Source organism: Pseudorasbora parva, chromosome 6 (assembly GCF_024679245.1).
Source record: "Pseudorasbora parva isolate DD20220531a chromosome 6, ASM2467924v1, whole genome shotgun sequence".
Classification (NCBI taxonomy): domain Eukaryota; kingdom Metazoa; phylum Chordata; class Actinopteri; order Cypriniformes; family Gobionidae; genus Pseudorasbora; species Pseudorasbora parva.
In genome coordinates, this window is record NC_090177.1 from 24,667,843 (window position 1) to 24,690,755 (window position 22,913).

General features: G+C 38.2%; 1 protein-coding gene across 3 annotated transcripts in view; it reads right to left on the reverse strand.

Annotated features, from left to right (window-relative positions):
• The window catches only part of camkvl (CaM kinase-like vesicle-associated, like), a 75,012-nt gene that overhangs the window by 15,229 nt on the left and 36,870 nt on the right, over positions 1-22,913 (reverse strand). The window contains exons 2-3 of one of the 3 annotated variants that reach the window (XM_067446381.1): positions 4,520-4,548; positions 2,743-2,775 (exon numbers count right to left, since the gene is read on the reverse strand). The exons of 1 other annotated variant lie outside the window; for it this stretch is intronic. Coding sequence is in view for 1 of the 2 variants with exons in the window: in XM_067446379.1 (XP_067302480.1) it covers positions 4,524-4,529 (6 nt within the window). In the remaining variant the exon portion in view is untranslated. The remainder of the gene's footprint in view (positions 1-2,742; positions 2,776-4,519; positions 4,549-22,913) is intronic. One more of the 3 variants, XM_067446379.1, reaches the window with a different exon arrangement.

The window sequence follows — 22,913 nt, forward strand, 5'->3', positions numbered from 1 at the left end:
ATATGCTCAAATAACCTCCACAGTCTTCAGGTATCAATCCAATAGAGCACTTTGGGATGTGGTCAAACAGGAGACATCATGGATGTATTAATTAGGGCTGTCAAACGATTAAACACATCCAAACTAAAAATTGGTGTTAACTTAATATATGTGTACCGTGTTTAGTTATTATGTATATATAAATACACACACATGCATGTATATATTTAAGAAAATATATATTCAATATTTATATTAAACAAACTTTCATTTTAGATGCGATTAACCACGATAAATCATTTGACAGTACTAAGGAGAGACAGTCATTTTAATTACATATTTCCCCCCCCAAAAATGAAAACAAATATATACGACTTGTCATTGTTGGACGACTATGTACGTTTTGAGCCAGAGTTTGCTACTTCCCTCCTACAGGCACTTTTAACACTCTTCGAGTATGGCATGAACACGCTGACAAGATATATTCACAACGATCGTGAATTCCCTCCGGAGCGGGATGCAAATACAGGAGGTGACATGCTTACATTAGGGAAGTGATGCGCATGTTTTGATGGGAACCTTGCACTCGAAGGATGGATCACATTTGACAGTCCTCGCTCATTAGTTACACTCAATACGTGCGCCGTGTTACAGGACTCATACACACGTACTGAATCGCACATCCTTCTCTCTCCAGTGTAAAAAAAGTCAATCTTCTAGAGACGGATTCGTTAATGTACCATTATGGGATGTTGTGGGATGAAGGATTACTGTCTCAGAGCTTGTGATTTTTCAGATCAGTTCTGGCAAAAATGTATGTTGGTTTAATTGAGGGTCCATGCATATTCATAATGGCTATTTTTTGCGCACGCCCACCCCTTACATACACACCCATCTTTCAGTCCTAAATTAGCATTCGAACATGGAGCGCGTCCACTAGAGACAGAGTTCAAGACAAAGACAAGGAAGCGACAAAGGGTTGAGGGGTGCCTTTTACAAAGACTAGCTTGCAACAGATTTCTCTCTCCATCATTAAAGATCATAAGACCCTCACCATCAGCCTTCCCCAAGACACTTCTCTGTAATGGTACGCTATTCTCTCTCCTGTCTGTACTGTTCTTATTAAAGCAATGAATCTTCATCTCTAGAGGCACACACATTAAACACCAGAGCCAATCCCACAGGATGGATGAGAGGAGCTGTGCTGTTCTCCAAACACATCTGAACCCAAACCCACGCACGCACGCACGCACGCACACACACCTCCTCACAATCCAGCACGGCAACAAGTTCAAAAGTCACAGCATGGAGCGTAGAAGTTTGATGTCCTCCCTTCTTCCCCTTGCTTAATCTGGTGCTAAATTATAGCATGCAGTCCCGCTATCATGTCCACCTCTCACAGACAAACACCATAATCATTATCATCCTGCTGGGTTTATTATGCATTTGGTGTTCCGAAACAGAATTTTGGCACCACTAAGCGTAATATTTGCCAGAGCCTCGGATGAAGCCTCAAATGTATTGAAAATATTGAGAAAAGACTCATCCGAATTAGTAAAGCAAATATGAATGGTCACAATAACATTTCATGTGAAATCAACTGTTTTATCACAGTCACAGAAGTTTCCAAAGGAAGGTTCCTTTTAGAAACATAAACATTTATACTTAGTATTAAAGTTTTGATGTAATGAAAGTAGCGTCAAATCTTTACTCCCGTATTGTGACGTAAATCCGAGCGGATAATCGAAAATGGGAAAAAGTATGGCAGTTCAGTTCATCAGTTGTTGAGTGGATGGAGGGAGATCAGAATGCAAGCTTGCTGTCAGTTGTAAGAATGGGGCGGATTTAAGCGAAGTCAATGATTGGAGAAGTCTAATATATGACACCAGAGAGTTATTTTGATTCAAATTGGTTAAAACATGAAATATATCCATGGAGGAATTATTCATGATAAGATAAATAAAATAGATACAGTGAATTACCATTTCATGCCGACTTTAATGTCCAATTCGATCACGAGTGGTCATTGCTCACCCAACATTAATTTACCCATCCTTTATGCCTTTTTGTGATCTGAATCAAATGATTCACTGACTCAAAAGAATGATTAGTTCACAAACTGGACTTTGCTTCTTCTCTCATGAACATGCCAAGAACAAGGTGGATATTTGATGGTAAGTCTGTTTCTCACACAAGTCAAGCCACATTTATTTATATAGTGCTTTTTAAACAACACAGATTGTGAAAATAGCCTTGTTATGTTGCCAGATTTATTAATTGTGATGCAAATAAAATGTAGCATAAAGCAGCTCAACAGACCCAATATTAAGTTCAGGTTTGTCCTCATCTGATAGTGTCAGGGCAGTCAAAGCAATTATATTAAATATTTATTGTCTTACAAAGCTTTCATTCAGATTAGAAATATAGTTCATGAGCCGTATACAGACAGACCACTTTTATCATATTTTTTTAAGCTTGAAAGCTCATTTTAATTTTTTGAAAAAGAGGGACGAGAATATTCTATATACAAAATTCTATATACTTATAGACGACAAAAGCAACTGACACAATTTGTTCTTAAAACATTACATTTTGTGGTAACATTAAAATGTTGATTTATATTGTAAGGTTTTTGCGATTTTTGTTTTCTGTATCAACATGCAGAAACACACTGACCTCTCTTGGTCTGACCACTTGTGAACGGATCACTCAAGACGGATGTTAAAGGGTTAGTTCACCAAAAAATTGTCATTATTTACTCACCCTCAAGTTGTTCCAAACTTGTATGAATTTCTTCTGCTAAACACAAAAGAAGATATTTTGAAGGATATGGAGAACTAAACAGTTGACTTCAATAGTAGGGGGAAAAAATATTATGGAAGTCAATGGGGTCCATCAACTGATTGGTAACTGACAGCAGAACAAAGAAAATCATACAAGTTTGGAGCAGTTTTTATTTTTGGGTGAACTATTATTTTAATACCAAGTGTAAACACAGCCTTGGATTTTTTCTTCTTCAACAAGCTACCCATCCATGGTTTGGACTGACAAAATCAATTGACTTTGGCAAGAATGTAAAGGGGGCAGTGTAACCCCACCCAGGCTGAGTGAGTCCAGCTGGGCTGCTGCTCGGAGCAGCTGGATGCTCCACAGATCAGAGGAGGGAGGGAGGGAAAGGCTCTCATTCAAACACAAGATGCTCATCCAAACTGTCTGCTCCTCAGGAGGGAGGCTCAGAAATTTGGAGCTGATGCAAAAGGACAGCTTCCATACAGGAAGGGCAGTGAAGGCCTGGATTAAATCAATCTGTTACCCTTCAGGTGCAATGCTACGAATTGACCAGGACTGATGCTGCAGATACGGATGTTGATTTTGCCAGTTTCTGTTCATAGAATGAGTCTGATCCCTGAGCTCAAAGGAACACTCCACTTTTTTTGAAAATAGGCTCATTTTCCAAGTTCCCTACAGTTAAACAGTCGAGTTTTACCTATTTTTAACCCATTCAGCCGATGTTTGTATTGGGTGGTAGCACTTTTAGCATATTTTAGTATATATAATTAAATCGGATTAGACCATTAGCATCGCGTTAAAAAGTGACCAGACTTTGCTCAAAATACTTTTTTAATATTTTTCGCTGCACCCGCTCCGAAGCCTCGACACAGAACGTAACATCACTAGTATTTTGTACCATAGAAACTGTAGATAAACAATATCGACAATTCCACAAGTTTATTTTATTTAAGATATACACTACCTCACCAGAACGCTACAAAAAAACCGAACGTTATATACAGTATAAACCAAATGGCCGAGCAAAATCCCACACACAGTTATTGCATTTCATAAGTTAGCTAAAGACAACAACATTGCTTTTTCAGTCTGGTCATTCAATCTAAAAATGTAAAAATAATAAAGTTATACTTAAAGCCATGGGTGATGATACACTTTGATTACTATGTAGGAATGAGAGTGTAGTTCCTAGCCATATCGGTCTAAAAAAATCTCAACTTTTCATTTTCCGTTGGTTTAGTACATGATGTAACTTCAGAAGAGTCAAGTTTATAGGAAAAATACTCTGGTCATTTTTGAGCACAATGCTAATGGTCTAATCCGATTCAATTATGTATGCTAAGCTATGCTAAAAGTGCTACGGCCAGAGTTCGGCTGAATGGATTCAAAAAGGGTAAAACTCAACTGTTTAACACTATGGGACTTGGAAAATAACCTTATTTTCAAAAAAAAGCAGAGTGTTCCTTTAAGTGCACATAGGTGAGGACAGGGAGCACAAGCTGGAAGGAAAATAGACTGAAAAGAACTGGGGGAGACTAGACCACTTGTGACATACACAAATGTTTACCAGGGTGAGATTTGGATGAGAAAATAACCAACAGTACAAAATGAAGGAGAAAACTGAAGGTCCTAATGCATAGTGAAAAGTCACATGAAGGGAGGCAGTGCCTCCCCATCATTGTGATATGCTGTATACACTGTCAAAAACAGGGGTAGTTCATCCAAAAATGAAAATGTTGCCATGATTTACTCACACTCATGTCGTTCCAAACCTGTCGTCTGTGGAAAAAAGAAGATAATTTGAGAAATGTTTCAACTGTCCAGACAGTGGTGTAAAATAACACTGGTCACTAACTTTCATTGTATATCTTATCTTGTGTTTCACAACAGAAACAAATACACAAGGGTGAGTAAATGATGACAGAATTTCAGAATTTACATTTTGTAATGAGACATTAATGTGACTGTTTTGATACACATTTTAAGCGACAGGAACATGCTATTTTTAAAAATACTATGTTGTACAAAAATATTTTTTTCTTGTTGATAGCAATTGCATAACAGATTCCTCTTCATGCTGTGTTCATCTCATAAATGGAATGAAAAGTCCAAATATACTCTAAAAATCGGTTCAATGATTCATAAGAAATGTTAAAGTATCCATAATGGTATTTTGAGACTTGTGTAGGCAGAGGAGAGCAACTCATTGTGTTAAAAGACCGCAGGTACAACAAGACTGTGGGATGACAAATTTTATTCATTAGAAAGACAGAAACCATCAAAGCTTTCATTCATCTTCCTGTCTGAGTCTTCGATCTGCTCCTATTGTCTTTAATATTAAGTGGATTTGTATCCTATGATGACACAAATTGATTTCATTGTGGTTTTGCCACAGTATAATGAGGCACTCCCGCTGCTCTCTGTGCTCTCTTCTGCGTCAGAGAAGCCAATGCAAATGTTGCATTTACTTTTTAAAGCCGTTTGCCTGCTCGCTGCATGAGCGAACCCTCCGCCCAATTATAATCAGCGATCTCCACATAGTTCATAGTTCCCTCATCACTGAACTGTCTGCAAGCAACAACAGAACAGAAAATAATTTACAAGCGCCTTTTTAATAAGCAAACTTTGCTCAGTGTGGTGATGTAAATTTACAACATCAGTCTGAGGGAGGAACGCCGGGTGTACTTATTTATTTTTTGTCAGAATTATGGACATATTTTAAAACCAAGCTCCGAAACAAATGCAAATGAAGCCTTGTAAATGGATTTCGATGAAATGATGCCCGTGCCACTTGCTTTGCGGCAGAGACACAGAGCTGTGAACGGGTCCTGGTTCTTTGCGACAAACAACCTCCAACATTTTTTAAGTTCCATTAAACCCATTACCGGAAATCAAATATAACTGAAGCTATTTAAAGCTAGAAGATGGGCTTCTCGCCGGCCCTGTACAGCAGGAGGTGTGACTATTGCTCTGGTTTGCTGTATAACGAGTTTTTAAAGCATGCTGACAGCTGTGGTAAAAGGGCCCTTCATGAGACCCTTCTTTCAGCAATTCTGCTGCTTTTTTAACACAGATGCCTGTGTCCTAGCAGAATCTAAATGAGGTCCCTGGGGTCTCACGCAGCCGGGGCCACATACAAGACATCCGCATCATTACCTTTCTCTGTCTCCCCACAGGCTGTTCTTCATCTATAGATATACTGTCTGTCTCCCAGAGGGAAGACAGTGGAGCTAAAACAGGAGCTGGTGTGTGTAACCTTTGGTCAATGGACACCCGCAGATAAAAGCAGCAATTGACAGAAGCAAAAATCTATTTGACGAGGAAGGAGCGGCTATAGTCGAAAACTGAGAAAGATAGGGGAGTGATAAAACGTAACGTCTCATTCTTGTTTAAAGACTGATTAGCAGATTTCCGTTTAGAAAAAGGAAGGAAAAAAAACAGGTTAAAATAGTGAGTTGAGAGGGTAAATATGTGTTCACTTGCTATTATTTATGAATTATGCATTAGCATTGAGTGGATTATCGCTGAAAGGAAATGCAGTGACTCACACTTATTGCCGTAATGAGCAAAGATGCACTTGCTTACCGACTAAGTGAGACTTTAATTCAGCGTTATAAACAAACCTTTAGGTTGCTCAGTGTTTTGGTCAGAGATGCACTTCCTCAGCCACAAAGCCCCTACACACACTCACACAAACATTCAGGCACAATACAGACACATGGCGATTTGAACATCTAATAATTTGTAAGAAGTTCTGGCATTAAACTGAGATGGTGCTGGCTGATGGGTCTAACTCATATGGCAGAGAGCAATCACGTCACTATCTACATAGCACAGCTGATTGGTTATTGTTGCATCAGCAGCCAATGAGCCGCAGCTCAACATTCAAACAAATACCGGTAGGGTTGCTGTTAACAGTTTGCAGCATGCTTTCAGAAACCCTCCACCTTCCCCAGCTTCACCTGCATAGATCTGCTATGGGGGTTAATTCATGTATGTTACAACATGCAGCATGTACTTGCTTTGCAGCAGCATAACAGATCTATTCCACCAAGACCAAATACATTAACATTTCCACATCCATTAGCATGCCAGTCAATATTACCATACCAATCTCCTGAGAGATGTCATAACAGAAAGCACTTTGGAAAGTCTATTACATCACTAGACTAAATGGTAACGCCCAACTACCGAACCGTGGCCTCTTTATCGACAACTCTATTGCAAGATATTAGATTTTTTGGTGTTTTTCATGGTAGTTTGTACCATTTTATTCATTCATGTGAATCTGCTATTCTTCTGACAGCAAGAAGAAAATCCGACAATAATGAAAATAATGTAATTTAAGGAAGTAACATAAAAACATAAATCTTTTTCTCTTTACTTACAAACATGATGTAAGGAAGCATGACATATATAATGTAAACCTGCAATTTCCCACTAAATCAAACCCGACTGCTAAAAATCTAACCCAACTGTTGGAGGCTTACCGTAGTAAATCAGGATAAGGCTAAGACACTTTTGAACACTGATTCAATATGTAATCATCAGTATGGGCACATTTTACATACATTTTACTCAAAAAAATCTTCCAAAGTGCAAACTGTTTTTTAAAAAAAAATCACTAATTGAAATAGAGCTGAAATAAAATACAACCATAATATTAGTAAATGTAAACAAAAAAAATGTAAATGTTTTCATGGCAACTAACAAAAATAAACATACATAAAGCTATACAGAAGAAACATTTGAAGAACCCCACCAAAAAACAGCAACAATAAAAATGGCAAAAACTGACTAAGACTTGAACTAAAATGAAAATGAAAACTGAATATTTAAAAAATAGAAGCAAATTCAAAATATGAATATATACAACAACAACAACAACAACATTAACAACAGTATATTAAGTAAGAGATAATGTACCCAGCCGGTTGTTATCGCAGAATAAACCCCGGTGGAGGGGTCTTGCATCACTCTGAAGGGGTTTATTCTGCGATAACAACCGGCTGGGTGTACATTATCCCGCTTATTACACAGCTACTAGTCTCAAATAAATAATTATTAGACAGAAAATATTGTCTTGAGATTAAAATTTTTATTAGCTCTTACGCAAAGCTTCCGCGAAGCAAAACGGTTCCAACCTGCTTTAAGCCTTTATCTATTGCTGTAGATTTGCCATATGCCCTTGCTAAATGTTGAAAATGAATGCTGAAAGGGTTAGTTCACCCAAAAAATGAAACCAAGCCTATGATTTACTCACCCTCAAGTTATCATAGGTGTATGACATTCTTTTTTCAGACGAATTCAATCGGAGTTATATTTAAAAAGTCCAGGCTAACGTTAATCCAAGCAGTAGCCTAGTTGTAGTTGTGTTTGAAGTCCATAATGCAGCTGTCCGTCAAATAACGTGCTCCGTGCTCCGATGGGTTAGCCTTCTGATTCGAATCGATGCGTTTGTGTAAGAAAAATATCTATATTAAAAAAGTTATAAAGGAAACCTGCCATGAAGTCTTCCATTGTAACCCACGGCTGTTTAAGGCACAAGATGGCGCCAGCGTTAAAGGGGGGGTGAAATGCTGTTTCATGCATACTGATCTTTTTACACTGTTAAAGACTTGGAATCCCATACTAAACATAGACAAAGTTTCAAAAGTTAAGGTGGACGTTTGATGGGAGTATTTCTTTGTCAAAAATACTACTTCCGGTTAGTCATAAGTTTCGGCAAGTTTTTTGAGATCATGCGTCCCCTTTGACGTTAATGGGGGCGGAATTTCCTTGTATGGGCCTTACGGACAATTCTACCGGAAGCGCGTGAGTGAGAGAGAGAGAGGGAGAGAGCGAAAGTAACAGCCTACGCCCATCAAAGCGCTGGCTTGTAGGATGCTGGACAGGTGATGTGCACATAACAATGTCACCAAAAAAGTGCGTTTTTGGTTGCAAGACCAAGACAGTCCTGCACAGATTCCCCCAAAACCCCGCGTTAAGGCAACAGTGGATGTAATTTGCTTTTCCGGATCAGCAACTGAGTTGCGCGAATGTTTATATCTGTTCGCTGCATTTCGGTGCCGACTGTTTCATAAACAAGGCCCAGCTCGACGCCGGATTTTCCCGATCGCCTAATGCTGAAGGATGGAGCAGTCCCAACGTTAGAACCGCAGGCGGTGAGTGAGACTGCTTCAAATGTCTGTGTTTTTGCCTATGCTCATCGAGTAGCCCAAACATGATCACGTATAGTTAATTGATCAATGGAGCATGCGATGTGTAGTGCGTGTACATTTGTTTAGCTGGCCACTATATGTGTAACTTTATGTTTGTGTATTGTAAAAGCACTCCAAACAACAATACACAAAGAGGGGGGAAATATGTTGAACTAAATAAGCGCGCTTCTTCATTCAAATGCGCTACTATTCCGTGTCTTTCTATGTAAACAATAACTTAACCTGCCGTGCAAAACCAGTCCGCTTACTGTCTACACAAACCACACGTAAACACACACACACACACGTGCACAACTGCACTTCCCACATGTACACCTTCAAAGACAAAAATACGACGATATAATTCAAGTATAAATATGTAAATAACACAAGCCGCTAAGCATATTATATAGTTAGTGTATAACTTGTACCACATACAGACGTCCTGCTCTAGTCGTTTTTGCTGCTGCTCCTGTTCAACTGCAGCCTCTGGGTCTGATTCCGGATCATAGATGTATGGCTGTATCTGATTAAAAGCCATATTTTTATTTTGAATAAAGTTTTTTTTCCCGCTGTTAGGGATGACACACCTTTCGACGCACTCGACTCAACACAATAGCAGCGGCGCGCACACGTTATTATTTAGCTCCGCCCACACGATACGCCCCCACCCGCTCGGCTTTTTTCGGAAAGACTCGGAACAGCGCATCTTTCTTATATAATTATAAAAAAAATAAAGACTTTTCGGAGATATGCAGGATGCAATGCTACTCTATAGGTACTCAAGATTGACATGACACTGACTGAAACTGAGTGTTTCACCCCCCCTTTAAGCATAGAAGTAGTACCGGTCAAGATAACTCGTAGTACCCGTATGAGCGGGTGTTATCTGGAAATAACATACCGCTGGAATGCGCGATTGACCAATCAGAATCAAGTATTTCACAGAGCCGTGTAATAATAATACATAACACTGACTGTAACTGCAGTAATGAAAAAAAACACATTTTGGTAAGGTTTTTTTATAAAGTCAAAATGACTTTCTATGATATTCGACAGCATGCCACACGTCGTTGCCAGCGCTTCAACTCTTTACCCAAAATATTCATTTTAATAGGCCAATTTTTTCCTTCTGTGTCTATGTAAATGCCCTTTTCAAATGTGACATGAGTAACAATCCTTACGGGTTTTGGGTTTGCTGTCAGGTCTAATATACTTGTTATAGTCAATAACAGCCTTTATACCATTCACCGCGACACGTTCACAAAACAAACCGCACTGAAATGTGTCACACAAACTGTAAAGGTTAGACTGATGCGATCAGACACCTTTTTAAAACGAAAGTTTCTGGTTCAGTACAAATTAAGCTTTATCGGAAACATTGGTGACATACTGTCAATTACCACTGAAAATAATTTAGACCCGTTTTACAAGCTGAGGGATGAGTAAAAATTGTCTGTGGTAATCGACAGAGTGGCACAAATGCTGACGAAAAATCTGAACTTGTTAAACCCAGATCATTCCTTTAAAAATAAACCTCACCTACTCGTTTTTAATGTTATGCAAGGCCGCATGTGCAACCCTACAGCAAAGAACAGCTTGAAGAGCCTCAAAAACAGGAAGGTGCTACTTCAGCCTTCAATTGCTCAGATGGAATGAAATGCTACATTTGCATACAGGTCAGGGAGCATGATTATTTATAATCAAATTGTTTATTTTGTAATATAATTAATTCATATAACTATAGCATTTTTATTAAAATCAAGTAAAAAGTTTAAATTTAGTTAAAAAATGAATATGAAGTGGCAGTATATTTGGTTCAGCTTCTCTTGGTTTACTATTAAATGGGCCTGTCTGATAAAATGTACTGGTGGATGGGAAGATTTTATGGTATAATAATTATTGATTTGTACCTGAGATTTATAAGAACCTTCTAATGTTGAGTTTGACTGATCAATAATTGCATATGTGCTAGTAAATTCACAACACTCTGCTCACCTACAGACATTCACAATGCATTGTCTCTCTCTCTCTCTCTCTCTCTCTCTCTCTCTCTCTCTCTCTCTCTCTCTCTCTCTCTCTCTCTCTCTCTCTCTCTCTCTCTCTCTCTCTCTCACACACACACACACACACACACACACACACACACACACACACACACACACACACACACACACACACACCCTTCTGGCACTTTCTTTCACCAGCTGTGATGCTAAACTAACACTGCAGACTGTTCAAGGTTCTGTTTGAAAAATGCCTCAGCTACTCCATTTTGCATTACTTTATTATTTTCATGTAAAATTAACCATTACAGAAGCTGTGGTTTATTTTTTTCACCTCAAACCCCAATCGATGATTGTACTTTAAGCAGTTAGTCTCCACACTATCTCTCTATTCTCATGAAGCTTTGATCCTTTATACTATTGTTCATTTACCCAGCTCCCCCTTTCCGTGCTCAGCCTCTGTTTTCAAATGTGAAAGTGGAAAGAATATGCATAACAAGAAGTGCGAATAAAGGACACAACCTGGGATGATATGATTTTCAGATTTAAATCAGCACTGGACAAAAGCTTTGTGTAAAATGTTTTTATACAATTCAAATTTGGCAACAGAAATGGAGAGCATCTGTTATACACACGGCCAATTAAAAATTGCAATGGCGTTCATTGTTTGTAACAATCACAAAAATACAAAATGATATGGTGCACTAGAAATGTAGAAATACCTTACAACACACCCACAAAGCAGTTTACAGGTCAAATACTGCAATGCCTAATTAATCATATGCCAGCGATAATGATGTAGTTATAATGATCTCAAAAAGCAGCTGTAAGCTGGTCATCTGCAGTATGAGCCTCAGGCATGATTGCTATATAAATGAGACTTCTGCACATGCTATACACCCTTCACCCATAATCAGCTCATTCAGCTTCAAGATACTAGTTTTACATTAGACATCAACACAGTGACAAAAAACATGAACACACACACGCACACAAATGTATAAAAGATAAGTCAAAAGTGCATTACTGATTGTTGATGGGATAAAGCAATAATGTGGCCTTATTTCATGGCCGCATACTGTCAAGACTGGAGTAGCCTACAAAATAGAATAGTATTTAAGAGTATGCATAACATTTCTTCTCCCTCTAAACATCTATTAAATGTATTTTGGGCTGCAGATCTTCATTTAAATGGAGCGCTTTAACTTTGCTTTAGTAAACCTGTTGTTACCTCACCAGAGTATTTTTTTAAATTGCTTTATCTTCAAGCTTATTCATGTTATTCTCATACAACTCGGTATGCCATGATGTGACCATGGTGACTCGGTGTCCTTAGACATGGGGAGGGACGAGCTGCTCTTATACTGGATAGCGGAGCACAAGTTGTTACCCGGGTTGCGAGAAGAGATCTCTGTACAGTTGGAGAAACCGCCTAACTGATTCATTTGAGTGAGTCGCTTACGTTGGAACCACTCTGATCTAATTTAGATCTAATAGAACATTTTCAAACGGACATTGCTTGTTCTAAATCTAATTCTGACAAATCTTTAGAGAAAACTTTATTGCTGAAATACTGCCAAGATTAACTTGCCACAACAACATTATGTTATTTCTGAAATAAAATAGCTAAGCTACTAAAAGGCTCCATGATTTCAAGTCAGCATGAAACTAAAGTTGCGATAGTCTTTTCTTCCCTATTGTCATATAAACTATATTGGCAAAAGTATTGGGAGACCCGTCCAAATCATTGAATTCAGGTGTTCAAATCACTTCTATGGCCACAGGTGTATAAAATAAAGCACCTAAATATATGTAGGATTGCTTCTACAAACCTTTGTGAAAGAATGGGTCACTCTCAGGAGCTCAGTGAAATCAAGTGTGGTACCATGATAGGTTGCCACCTGTGCAATAAGTCCATTCATGAAAAGTTCTCATGACCAAATATTCCACAGTCAACTGTTAGTGGTATTATATCAAAGTGGAAGCAATTGGGAACAACAGCAACTCAGCCACGAACTGGTAGGCCACATAAAATTTACAGAGAGGGGTCAGCGCATGCTGAGGCGCACAGTACGCAGAAGTCAACAACTTGCTGCAGACTCAATAGCTATTAATAACAGTGCGTAGAGAGTTTCATGGAATGGGTTTCCATGTCCGAGCAGCGGCATCTAAGCCTTACATCACCAAGTGCAATGCAAAGCATCGAATGCAGTAGTGTAAAGCACTCTGCTACTGGACTCTAAAGCAGTAAAGACATGTTCTCTTGAGTGATTAATCACACTTCTCTGTCAGTCAATCCGATGGATGAGTCTGGGTGTGGCGGTTGCCAAGAGAATGGTCCTTTCCTGACTGCAGACCGTCTCCTCGTCCATTACCAGTGCCTGACCTCAAAAATGCGCTTCTAGAAGAATGGTCAAAAATTCCACATTCCTAAACCTTGTGGAAAACCTTCCCAGAAGAGTTGAAGCTGTTATAGCTGAACAGGGTGGGCTAACTCTATTAAACCCTACAGATTAAGAATTGGATGTCATTAAAGTTCATGTGCATGCTAGGGCAGGTGTTCCAAAACTTTTGCATAGTGTATATCAAAGGCATAGTGTAAAAAAATCACTTTTGCATAGTGTAAATCTTCTGCGCTTGCTAAATTAGCAAGCTGATTTATTATTTACAGTGGTTTGCTATATGGATTTGTCTTACGTACCATTCTATAGGCCTGTATTTATGCTTGGGCTGTTTATTGTCAATGAAGTGAGATCTGCTGTGACATCACAATCATGTTGCATTGTGGTCTATGGATCTGCCTGAAGTGTACATATTGAGTACACTTCGATATCGAGGGATCGAAGGATCGAAGGTCTGTCCAAATAAACTTCCTTCGCCCACTTGACAAAGTTAAATGCACTTCAAAATGGCGGTGGGGATTCCCCAGAGGGGAAGTGCTTAGGAAAGTTTGCAAGTGTATGTCTAAAAGTAGAATTTAACTCAGCTCTGGAATGAGAAAAATGTAAGAAGGGATTTGATTTCGTCCTTTGAGAATTGATTGTATCATGGGATGTTGGGTATTGCTAACTAAATGGTAGCAAATCTGAATGTCAACTTGCAGTCAGTTGAGACACACATCATGTAGACATCAGATGTCATTTTGAGGGGAAGGGGAGGTTAACGTTACAAGGGGACAGGACTTTTTTTTTTTTTTTTTTTTTTTTTAAAGATGTGCATGGAATCACTTAGCCTATCATAACCACTGCAACAATAAAATAAAAATTGTCAATTTTGATTTCATGGAGATTTTAAAAAACAATGATGCTACTGAGAAAAGTAGAAATTTAACCATGCTGCTATCGATCACTGATTCTACCAAGTGAAAAGCGAATTTTACTTTGACTGGACACATGGGTTTGATGTCAATAACAACAGATATAGGAAACACGTTGATAAGCCTATTTACATTGCTAACAACCAGAACAGACTTGTGACCCATTAGAACCACTGCTTTAATCTTCATTAATCAGGCCTCCCTATCAGAAGGGTCTTCAAGCTAATGAAAAACTGGGTAACAAACATAAGTAATGGGTCCACTGAGGAAGTAAACTTTTTTAACTGCTAACACCTTGCTGAATTTGCGGTGAATGAAAAAAAAAATGGCTTCATGGTAGCTTAATGAGGACAATGCATGGACCTTCTACAGCTGATGAAATAAAAAAATATATTGTTTTTTCACAAGGTGAGGTGAATCTGGGATACGAAAGATGTAAGTGTGAGAAACAGCGTTGCGCGCCCATGCGAGTGCAGCCATGTCTTCGGAGGAGAATTAGGTCAGTTGGGCTCCTGGGAGAATCAGAGGGAAAAAGAGAGAGAAAAGCAAGAACAAGCGAGTGAAATAGAGAAGACAGCGGGGATAAGGGATGGAGTGAACAAAGTAGAAGGTTAAAAGTAAAAGATGAAGGAGAGAGAGAAAAAAAATACCTGAAAGGATTTAAGTGGAAGGTATCGAGAGAAAACAGCTCGGCATCAGTGCATTGCTTGTATGCTTGTTGTTTTAAATGCCTTGACGTCAATTCTCTTCATGACAATGAAATAAAAAAAAAAAAAACATGAAGCCTATACTGCAAAAATGATTCACACATCAAGTAAATAATGCATGAAATAATCATAAAAAATGACCAATGGTATACCAGGATTTTGTTCAGTTGAATTCTAACAACTAGCAATTAAAATTAAGTAATAATTGTTTTCAAATGCCGCTTTTTTATGTAAATGATATATGATTAGTGTTTTTTTTTTTTTGTTCAAATATCTCTAACCTAAAAATTGCTTTGTAGTTCGGTCCTGTGCACCCTCTTCCCAGCATGCACTGGGACATACAGTTGGTACGGAAAGTATTCAGACCACCTTTAATTTTTCACTCTGTTATATTGCAGCCATTTGCTAAAATCATTTGCTAAAATCAAGCTAAAGTTAATTTTTTTCTCTTTATTAATGTACACACAGCACCCTAAATTGACAGATTTTTTTTTATTTTTTTGACATTTTTGCGGATTTATTAAAAAATAAAAATTGAAATATCACTTGGTCCTAAGTATTCAGACCCTTTGCTCAGTATTTAAGCACTCCTTTGATCTAATACAGCCATGAGTCTTTTTGGAAAAGATACAACAAGTTTTTCACACCTGGATTTGGGGATCCTCTGTCATTCCTTCTTGCAGATTCTCTCCAGTTCTGTCAGGTTGGATGGTAAACATTGGTGGACACTGGACAGCGATTTTCAGGTCTCTCCAGTGATGTTCAATTGGGTTTAAGTCAGGGCTCTGGCTGGGCCATTCCAGAACAGTCACAGAGTTGTTGTGAAGCCACTCCTTCGTTATTTTAGCTGTGTGCTCAGGGTCATTGTCTTGTTGGAAGGTAAATTTTCAGCCCAGTCTGAGGTCTTGAGCACTCTGGAGAAGGTTTTTGTTCAGGATATCCCTGTACTTGGCCGCATTCATCTTTCCCTCAATTGCAACCAGTCGTCCTGTCCCTGCAGCTGAAAAACGCCCCCACAGCATGATGCTGCCACGCAGGCTTGTGCAAAATTTAGAATTTCAGAATTGGCCTCCATTCAATTCATGAATTTGAATTTGAATTGAATTGACTCCACCCCAAAGGAAGTTGAATTTAAATGACAGGAAGTAGAATTAAATTCATGACAATTCAAAGAAATTCAGTCACACAACAAAAAGAATGTGTTGAATCTCACACACATTCAGTGTAGGAAGGTTACTTTGGAAATGTAATTGCTTACTGTTATAATTTACTCAGTATAAATGTGGTTTAGATTACTTTATCAATGCAAAGCAATTTTTTTTTACACATTTTACCTCTGTAATACAACAATTACATTAATTTTATATTTAATAACAATTTCATTACACACATCTACACTATAAAAATATTACACAGTATCTACTTTAGAAAAATTATGGTAACAATATTACATAATATTTCAGTAGTTTTTATGATGAATTAAATCTTACTAGTGGAATGTGCTTTTTTAATTTAAGTTGATTTTGAAAAAATATATTAGAGTAAATGGAAATGACCTGTTTATATTTGACTTTCAGTGTTATTCAATTAATAGTCTGTTTGATGCTGGCACAAGCAGAAACAAACTTGTTATTGCACTAGCATTAGCAAAGTTATTACATATTGAACAAAGCAACATTTTTCATAATAATAATAATACGTTATTCACATCACAACCTAACTATAAGCTCTACTCTTCAGCACAATGGTAACGGTCAAAACTTCAGCGTAACAGAAATTCTTTCAAATGTCAAACATAAATGAACATTATACATTAGATGTTTCCCTTCACTCAAAAACACATTAAACAGCACTGCATAACTGAGCTATTGCTCTTAAAATAAACAAATAATCTTATTTTCCTTAATTTTATCAGCTCAATCAGTTCCTCAATTCAAGCCTCAAAATTGCTTACATTTCCTAAAAAAAAATAGGAAAGTGTATCTCTTGGTTTTATTTCTATACAACACTGAACCACAATTTTCTTAAGAAAAAATACACACTATTTTTAATTATCACCTTAAGTTTTTTGTGAAAATTACAAGACCCAAGTGTTTTTTATCATTGAGTCTGCACCGTTCTGCTCTGAAGATCTTTCCTGCAACACTAAAGATTCTCTCAGCAGGTGCAGATGAAGCTGCTATGGCAAGATGGACATGGAATATGAATTTCTTTTAATTTTTCTTGAATTTCAATTCTACTTCCTTTAATTTAAATTGTAAATTGTAACTTCAAATTGTAATTCTACATCCTGTTTTTGACATCAATTCAAATTCAAGAATTAAATTGGAATTGAGGAGTCATTCTCAATTCAATTCGGAAATGTGCACATTGGCACACATACCGCTTAGAATTAAGGCCAAAAAGTTCTATCTTGGTCAAATCAGACCAGAGAATCTTATTTCTCACCATCCTGGAGTCCTTTAGGTGTCTTTTTCTTAGCAAACCTTCATGTGTGTTGCACTGAGAAGAGGCTTCCGTTGGGCCACTCTGCCATAAAGCCCCGACTGGTGGAGGGCTGCAGTGATGGTTGACTTTCTACAACTTTCTCCCATCTCCCAACTGCATCTCTGGAGCTCAGCCACATTGATCTTTGGGTTCTTCGTTACCTCTCTCACCCAGGCTCTTCTTCCCCGATAGCTCAGGCCCCCGAGAAGGCCAGCTCAGAAGGGTTCTGGTCATCCCAAATGTCTTCCATTTAAGTATTATGGAGGCCACTGTGCTCTTAGGAACCTTAAGTGTAGTAGAAATTGTTTTGTAACCATGGCCAGATCTGTGCCTTGCCACAATTCTGTCTCTGAGCTCTTCAGGCAGTTCCTTTGACCTCATGATTCTCATTTGCTCTGACATGCACTGTGAGCTGTAAGGTCTTATATAGACAAGTGTGTGGCTTTCCTAATCAAGTCCATTCAGTATAATCAAACACAGCTGGACTCAAGTGAAGGTGTAGAACCATCTCAAGGATGATCAGAAGAAACTGACAGCTCCTGAGTTAAAAATATGAGTGTCACAGCAAAGGGTCTGAATACTTAGGACTAGGGATGTAATGGTACACGTATTCGTACCAAACCGTTTTGGTACAGGGCTTTTGGTTCGGTCCACGTGTGTACCGGACAGTTAAATGCAATCTTTAACAGTTAACAGTCGGCTTGTTTTAAGCGTGGATCACACTTCAATCCAAGTTCCCAAATGAACATATAAAGTATTCAGTCCCATTTTATCACAAAATTCAAAAGATAAATGCCGTTTTGACAGTCTTTAATGTGACGTGACATTATAGGCGTGTCATTTCAATCGTCAGTGCGTCGCGCAAGTGAACGTGATCATCTCTTCCTAAGGAATAAACATGATTATCATTAATATCTTGAGGTAACTTACTGCAACGTACTTTGTATAATCTCTCAGTCAGTGTTTCAACCGTGGAAAGACGATAAAATAGCTTGAGCACAATGTCCCGTAGCATCACATTTACCTCAGAAGTCCTTTAGTGTCCACAACTGAGAGTTCACTAGAGAAATCAACTCTCACTGAATATATGACCTATATTAGCTGATATATTTATTATACTATCCTATACATATGAAAATGACCGACAATGTGTATAAATGATTATTTTTTAATTGGAGAGAAAAATATATAGAATTAGATTTAGAAGTTAATGCAAAAACTGCTTATGTGAAGCATATGAGTGTTCTAAAAATAAATAACTGAATTTGGGCTAATAGTTGGGCTCTGTTGATAACCTTATTTTTATAGTAATGTGTAAGTAAGGGATCCCTATATAGTTTACTAATGAATTTAAGGACAGACAATTTTTTCAGTAGACCACTGTTGAATTAATAAATAAATACAATTTTGTAAAACTGCTGTACCGAATCCGTACCGAGCCGTGATGCTTATGTGAAATAACATTCAAACTATTCAAAATTCCAGCATAACTACAGTAAAGTTTACACAAGAGGGTAAAGATGTTTGTGATTTCTTTCAAAAGCAAACTGCCAATCTTGTGCACGCCACAACAGCTCCCCAGCTAAACGAATGGCGATGTGTTCCTCCATCCCCCCTTCAGTCATTCAAAAGCACAGTTTCATCTCTCGCGCTGTACTGTAGGGCTTGACACTGTACTGGGGTAATTAGTTAGTGGCTGGAATAGATGTATGAAATATTAAGGGACTTCCAAAGGGACCAAACTTCAAATGAAAATCTTGCTGTCCTTCTGGAAATGTGCCAATGTGATTGCTTGCAAATTGCATGTAAAGGACCTATCAGCCTGTGCCCTCTAGTTTCATTACTGAACTAGATATTTATTTGTTGGCGAATGGGATCTATATTCTACAATACTGCTATAGCTCATATTGTATGTTTTTGATTCACTACAAATCACCAGTTCAAAAGAGTAATTTGTTCATGAGTTGGATTACAATCAACCCTTATATTACTGCATGCATCCATCCAAAACAACTTAATAGAAATATGTTTTTTTATGTCCATTATTTTGCAGTACTTATATGTTTTGTCTGTTCAAATCAAGATTTATTTAAATGGGTTTTATTTTTACTAATGTGTCCTGCCCGCATCATAGTACATCATACTTTACAGTAGAATGTTTTAGAGACGTTACATGGTGGGAGAGTGTAATGAAGGGACAAGTCCTTTGCTAAAGGCATCAACTTCAGAGATCGAAGACCAGGGAAGCTGCAAGAAAGCACCAGAGCGGGAAAATGAAAGAGGAGAGAACAGAAAGGCAAGTGTAAAATATTCAGCAGTGAAATCCGCTCCCTTGCGAAGCGAGATCTGATGATTGAAATGAAGATAATGGTGGCCACGTTGCGAAAACTCTCAGCATCATTTATCCTCTTTGTGCCCACAGACTGGAATTAACCACTGGGCTGAAAAAATTCCCACACTATTGCAACGGGTACTTAACCACTCATTAAAGGGATAGTTCACCCAAAATGTTTAATTCTGTCATTACTCAGCCTCATGCCGTTCCAAACTCTCTTTTTCATCTTCGGAACATAAAGGAAGATATTTTTAATTAAATCTGAGAGCTTTCTGTCCCTCCATTGACAGCCACACGACTTCCACTTTGACGTTTCAAAAATTTCATAAAGAGATCGTAAAACGAATCCATACGAATTGAGCGGTTTAGTCCAAAATCTCATTGGTTCGCGGAAACTCAACGTGCTGTATAACACAAGAATGAACCTCATTGGTCGTTACAGAAGCTCAAACATGCTTAACGCGAGAGTATTTTAAACTACTTAATTTATATGGATTAGTTTATAAACTTTTTGAAACGTTCAAGTGGTAGTTCCGTAGCTGTCAATGGAGGGACAGATATCGCTCAGATTTAATTGAAAATATCTATTTGTGTTCCGAAGATGAACGAAAGTCTTAAAGGTGGGGAAAGTGTTATTTCAAAACCGTTTTAGAAAAAGGACTCGGGCCGAGTGGAATAACAAACTTGTAGCCAATCAGCAGGTAAGGGGCGTGTCTACTATTGATGATGAGAAGAGAGGCTCAACGTGGTCATTATTCAAAACACAACACACACACATAATGGACATTAGCTGAGAACTATGTACTGGCTTTTGCTTGAATATTCTCGTGTGTCATGTTCACATGTTTGTCCATTTGCGATCGTATTGTGGCTCACTTCAGCAATGATAAAGACCCATTCATTTCCACACTGTATGGAGCATCTAAATCTCCTCAATGTTTGTTTTAAGCGTCAGCTCACAAAATGTGTCCTACAAGTAAGATACTATACTCCTAATATGTTTTTTTCCTCTTTTCATGATTTATTCTATATAATCCTAATCCTGTCATAATTGTAATATGTCATTAGCTGGACTAGCTTGTGTACTATCGACTTGTTCATGAGGACTAGTTTGTGTTTTTGTGATCGCTATAACACTAATCTTGTCATAATTGTAATATGTCGTTAGCTGGACTGTGGTGCTCGTGTAATTTCGAGTTGTTCATGAGAACGGTTTGTGTTTTTGTGATCGCTATAACACTAATCTTGTCATAATTGTAATATGCCGTTAGTTGGACGTCGTGCTCATGTTCTATAGAGTTGTTCATGAGAACGGTTTGTGTTTTTGTGATCGCTATAAATCTAATCTGATCATAATTGTAATATGTTCGACAGTTGGACTGTTGTGCACGTGTACTATCGAGTTGTTCATTAGAACGGTTTGTGTTTTTGTGATCGCTATAACACTAATCTTGTCATAATTGTAATATTTCAGTAGTTGGACTGTTGTGCTATCGAGTTGTCATGAGAACGGTTTGTGTTTTTGTGATGGAAGGGGTGACTTTTTCATGAAATATTCAAACTGGATAGTTACACACAGATTCTGCCATAGTTGTTGCCTGGGTTACGTATGTGTGGGGCGGAGCTATCTACATAGGGCAGAGACCCTTTTTGGGGGTATGGGCGTGTTTGTTTTGGTAATTGGAAATAACAACAACGGTTTCCAGATAGCACTTACCCCACCTTTAAGGGTTTAGTTAGTACAACAGGTGAGTTCATTTTTTACTACAGGCTTTGATGTTTGTCCCCTCAATAGATACATTATAAAATGCTCACCTCGGCAGCTCATATGTTAATTAGCACAGTGCTACTCAATGAATAAAAACACACTGAATGGAAGTCAGAAGTGCCGACTGCAGAGGAAAGTGAATCAGCAGGCCAAAGTCACTGAAAAGTACCCATCTGGAGAGTTTGGCTGCTTTCTCTCACAGTAAACTGTCAAGGCCGTCTGTCACACCAACACAAAAAAACTCACAGTGCTAACAGTTTAGCAATTAGCGTCATCTCCCATACTCTAACCTAAGGCACATTGGTTACAAAGCAGCCAAATATAGGGGTGACGATTCAGAGTTTTAAGTAGGTGGATTATCTAAAATCAGGTCAGTGAAAGACATTGCAGGCTCATTTCCATCTACATCCCATTGCATTCGCTTGATACTCCAATAATGCGTTGTGCAATAGCCCTCCTCTCTGTCAGTACTGTAGTAGTCAATCGTCTCAGATCGTACATATCTAGAACATTAGATTAGACATCAAAGGTTTGGTTATTTAAAGTGCACCCAGAGAGGGACAGCGTGTAGAAGTGTGTTGAGGGGTGAATGGGTTTTAAACAGAATACATTAACAACAGAGCGTACATGTGCGCATGACTGTGCGTATGATGCTACAGCACTTGACTTGCTATCACGGATGGGTAAATGCACTTGAAGAAACAAGTTGGTTGGGAAAGACAGCAGAAAGGAGGACAGGAGAAGGAGGGAAAACAAAGTGAACAAAGACAAGGAGACAAGAGGCCAAAGGGCAGAATACGAAGAGCGTCTGTAGGAGGACAGAACACATGAGTCAGATTGGGAAAATGTTTAAACAATGCATTGTTTGACTGTGCAGCTATATTAAAACATCAGTCTTTTCTATTTACGGCTGGAAGAAAAATGAATATGGTTTTTAATCCGCTAAGTCCTCTTTAAGTTTAAAAACTCTAGGGTTGCTTTTCAGTGTAGATGGACCAAAAAATACTTTTGAAAACAAAGGCATGGCTGCCCACATTCGCTCCCTGATTGGGTGTTCTGGATCATTGCATATTGTTCTCTGATTCGTCAATGGTCATCATATGTAGTGTGGAAGAAGATTGTTTCTGAAGCGCAATGGAAACCAGTATGGATGTAGATCGTTTTCATTTTAAGACGCTGTGTTGAAAAGAAAATGCACAAGTGTAAACAGGGCCTCAGACATGTTTTACAAAGCATCCCATGGGTATTGACTCCTTCTTGATGCAGCATTGTTTTCAGTAAAATGTGCTCATAAAATGGTAAAAATGTATTGGATAGTATTCTGT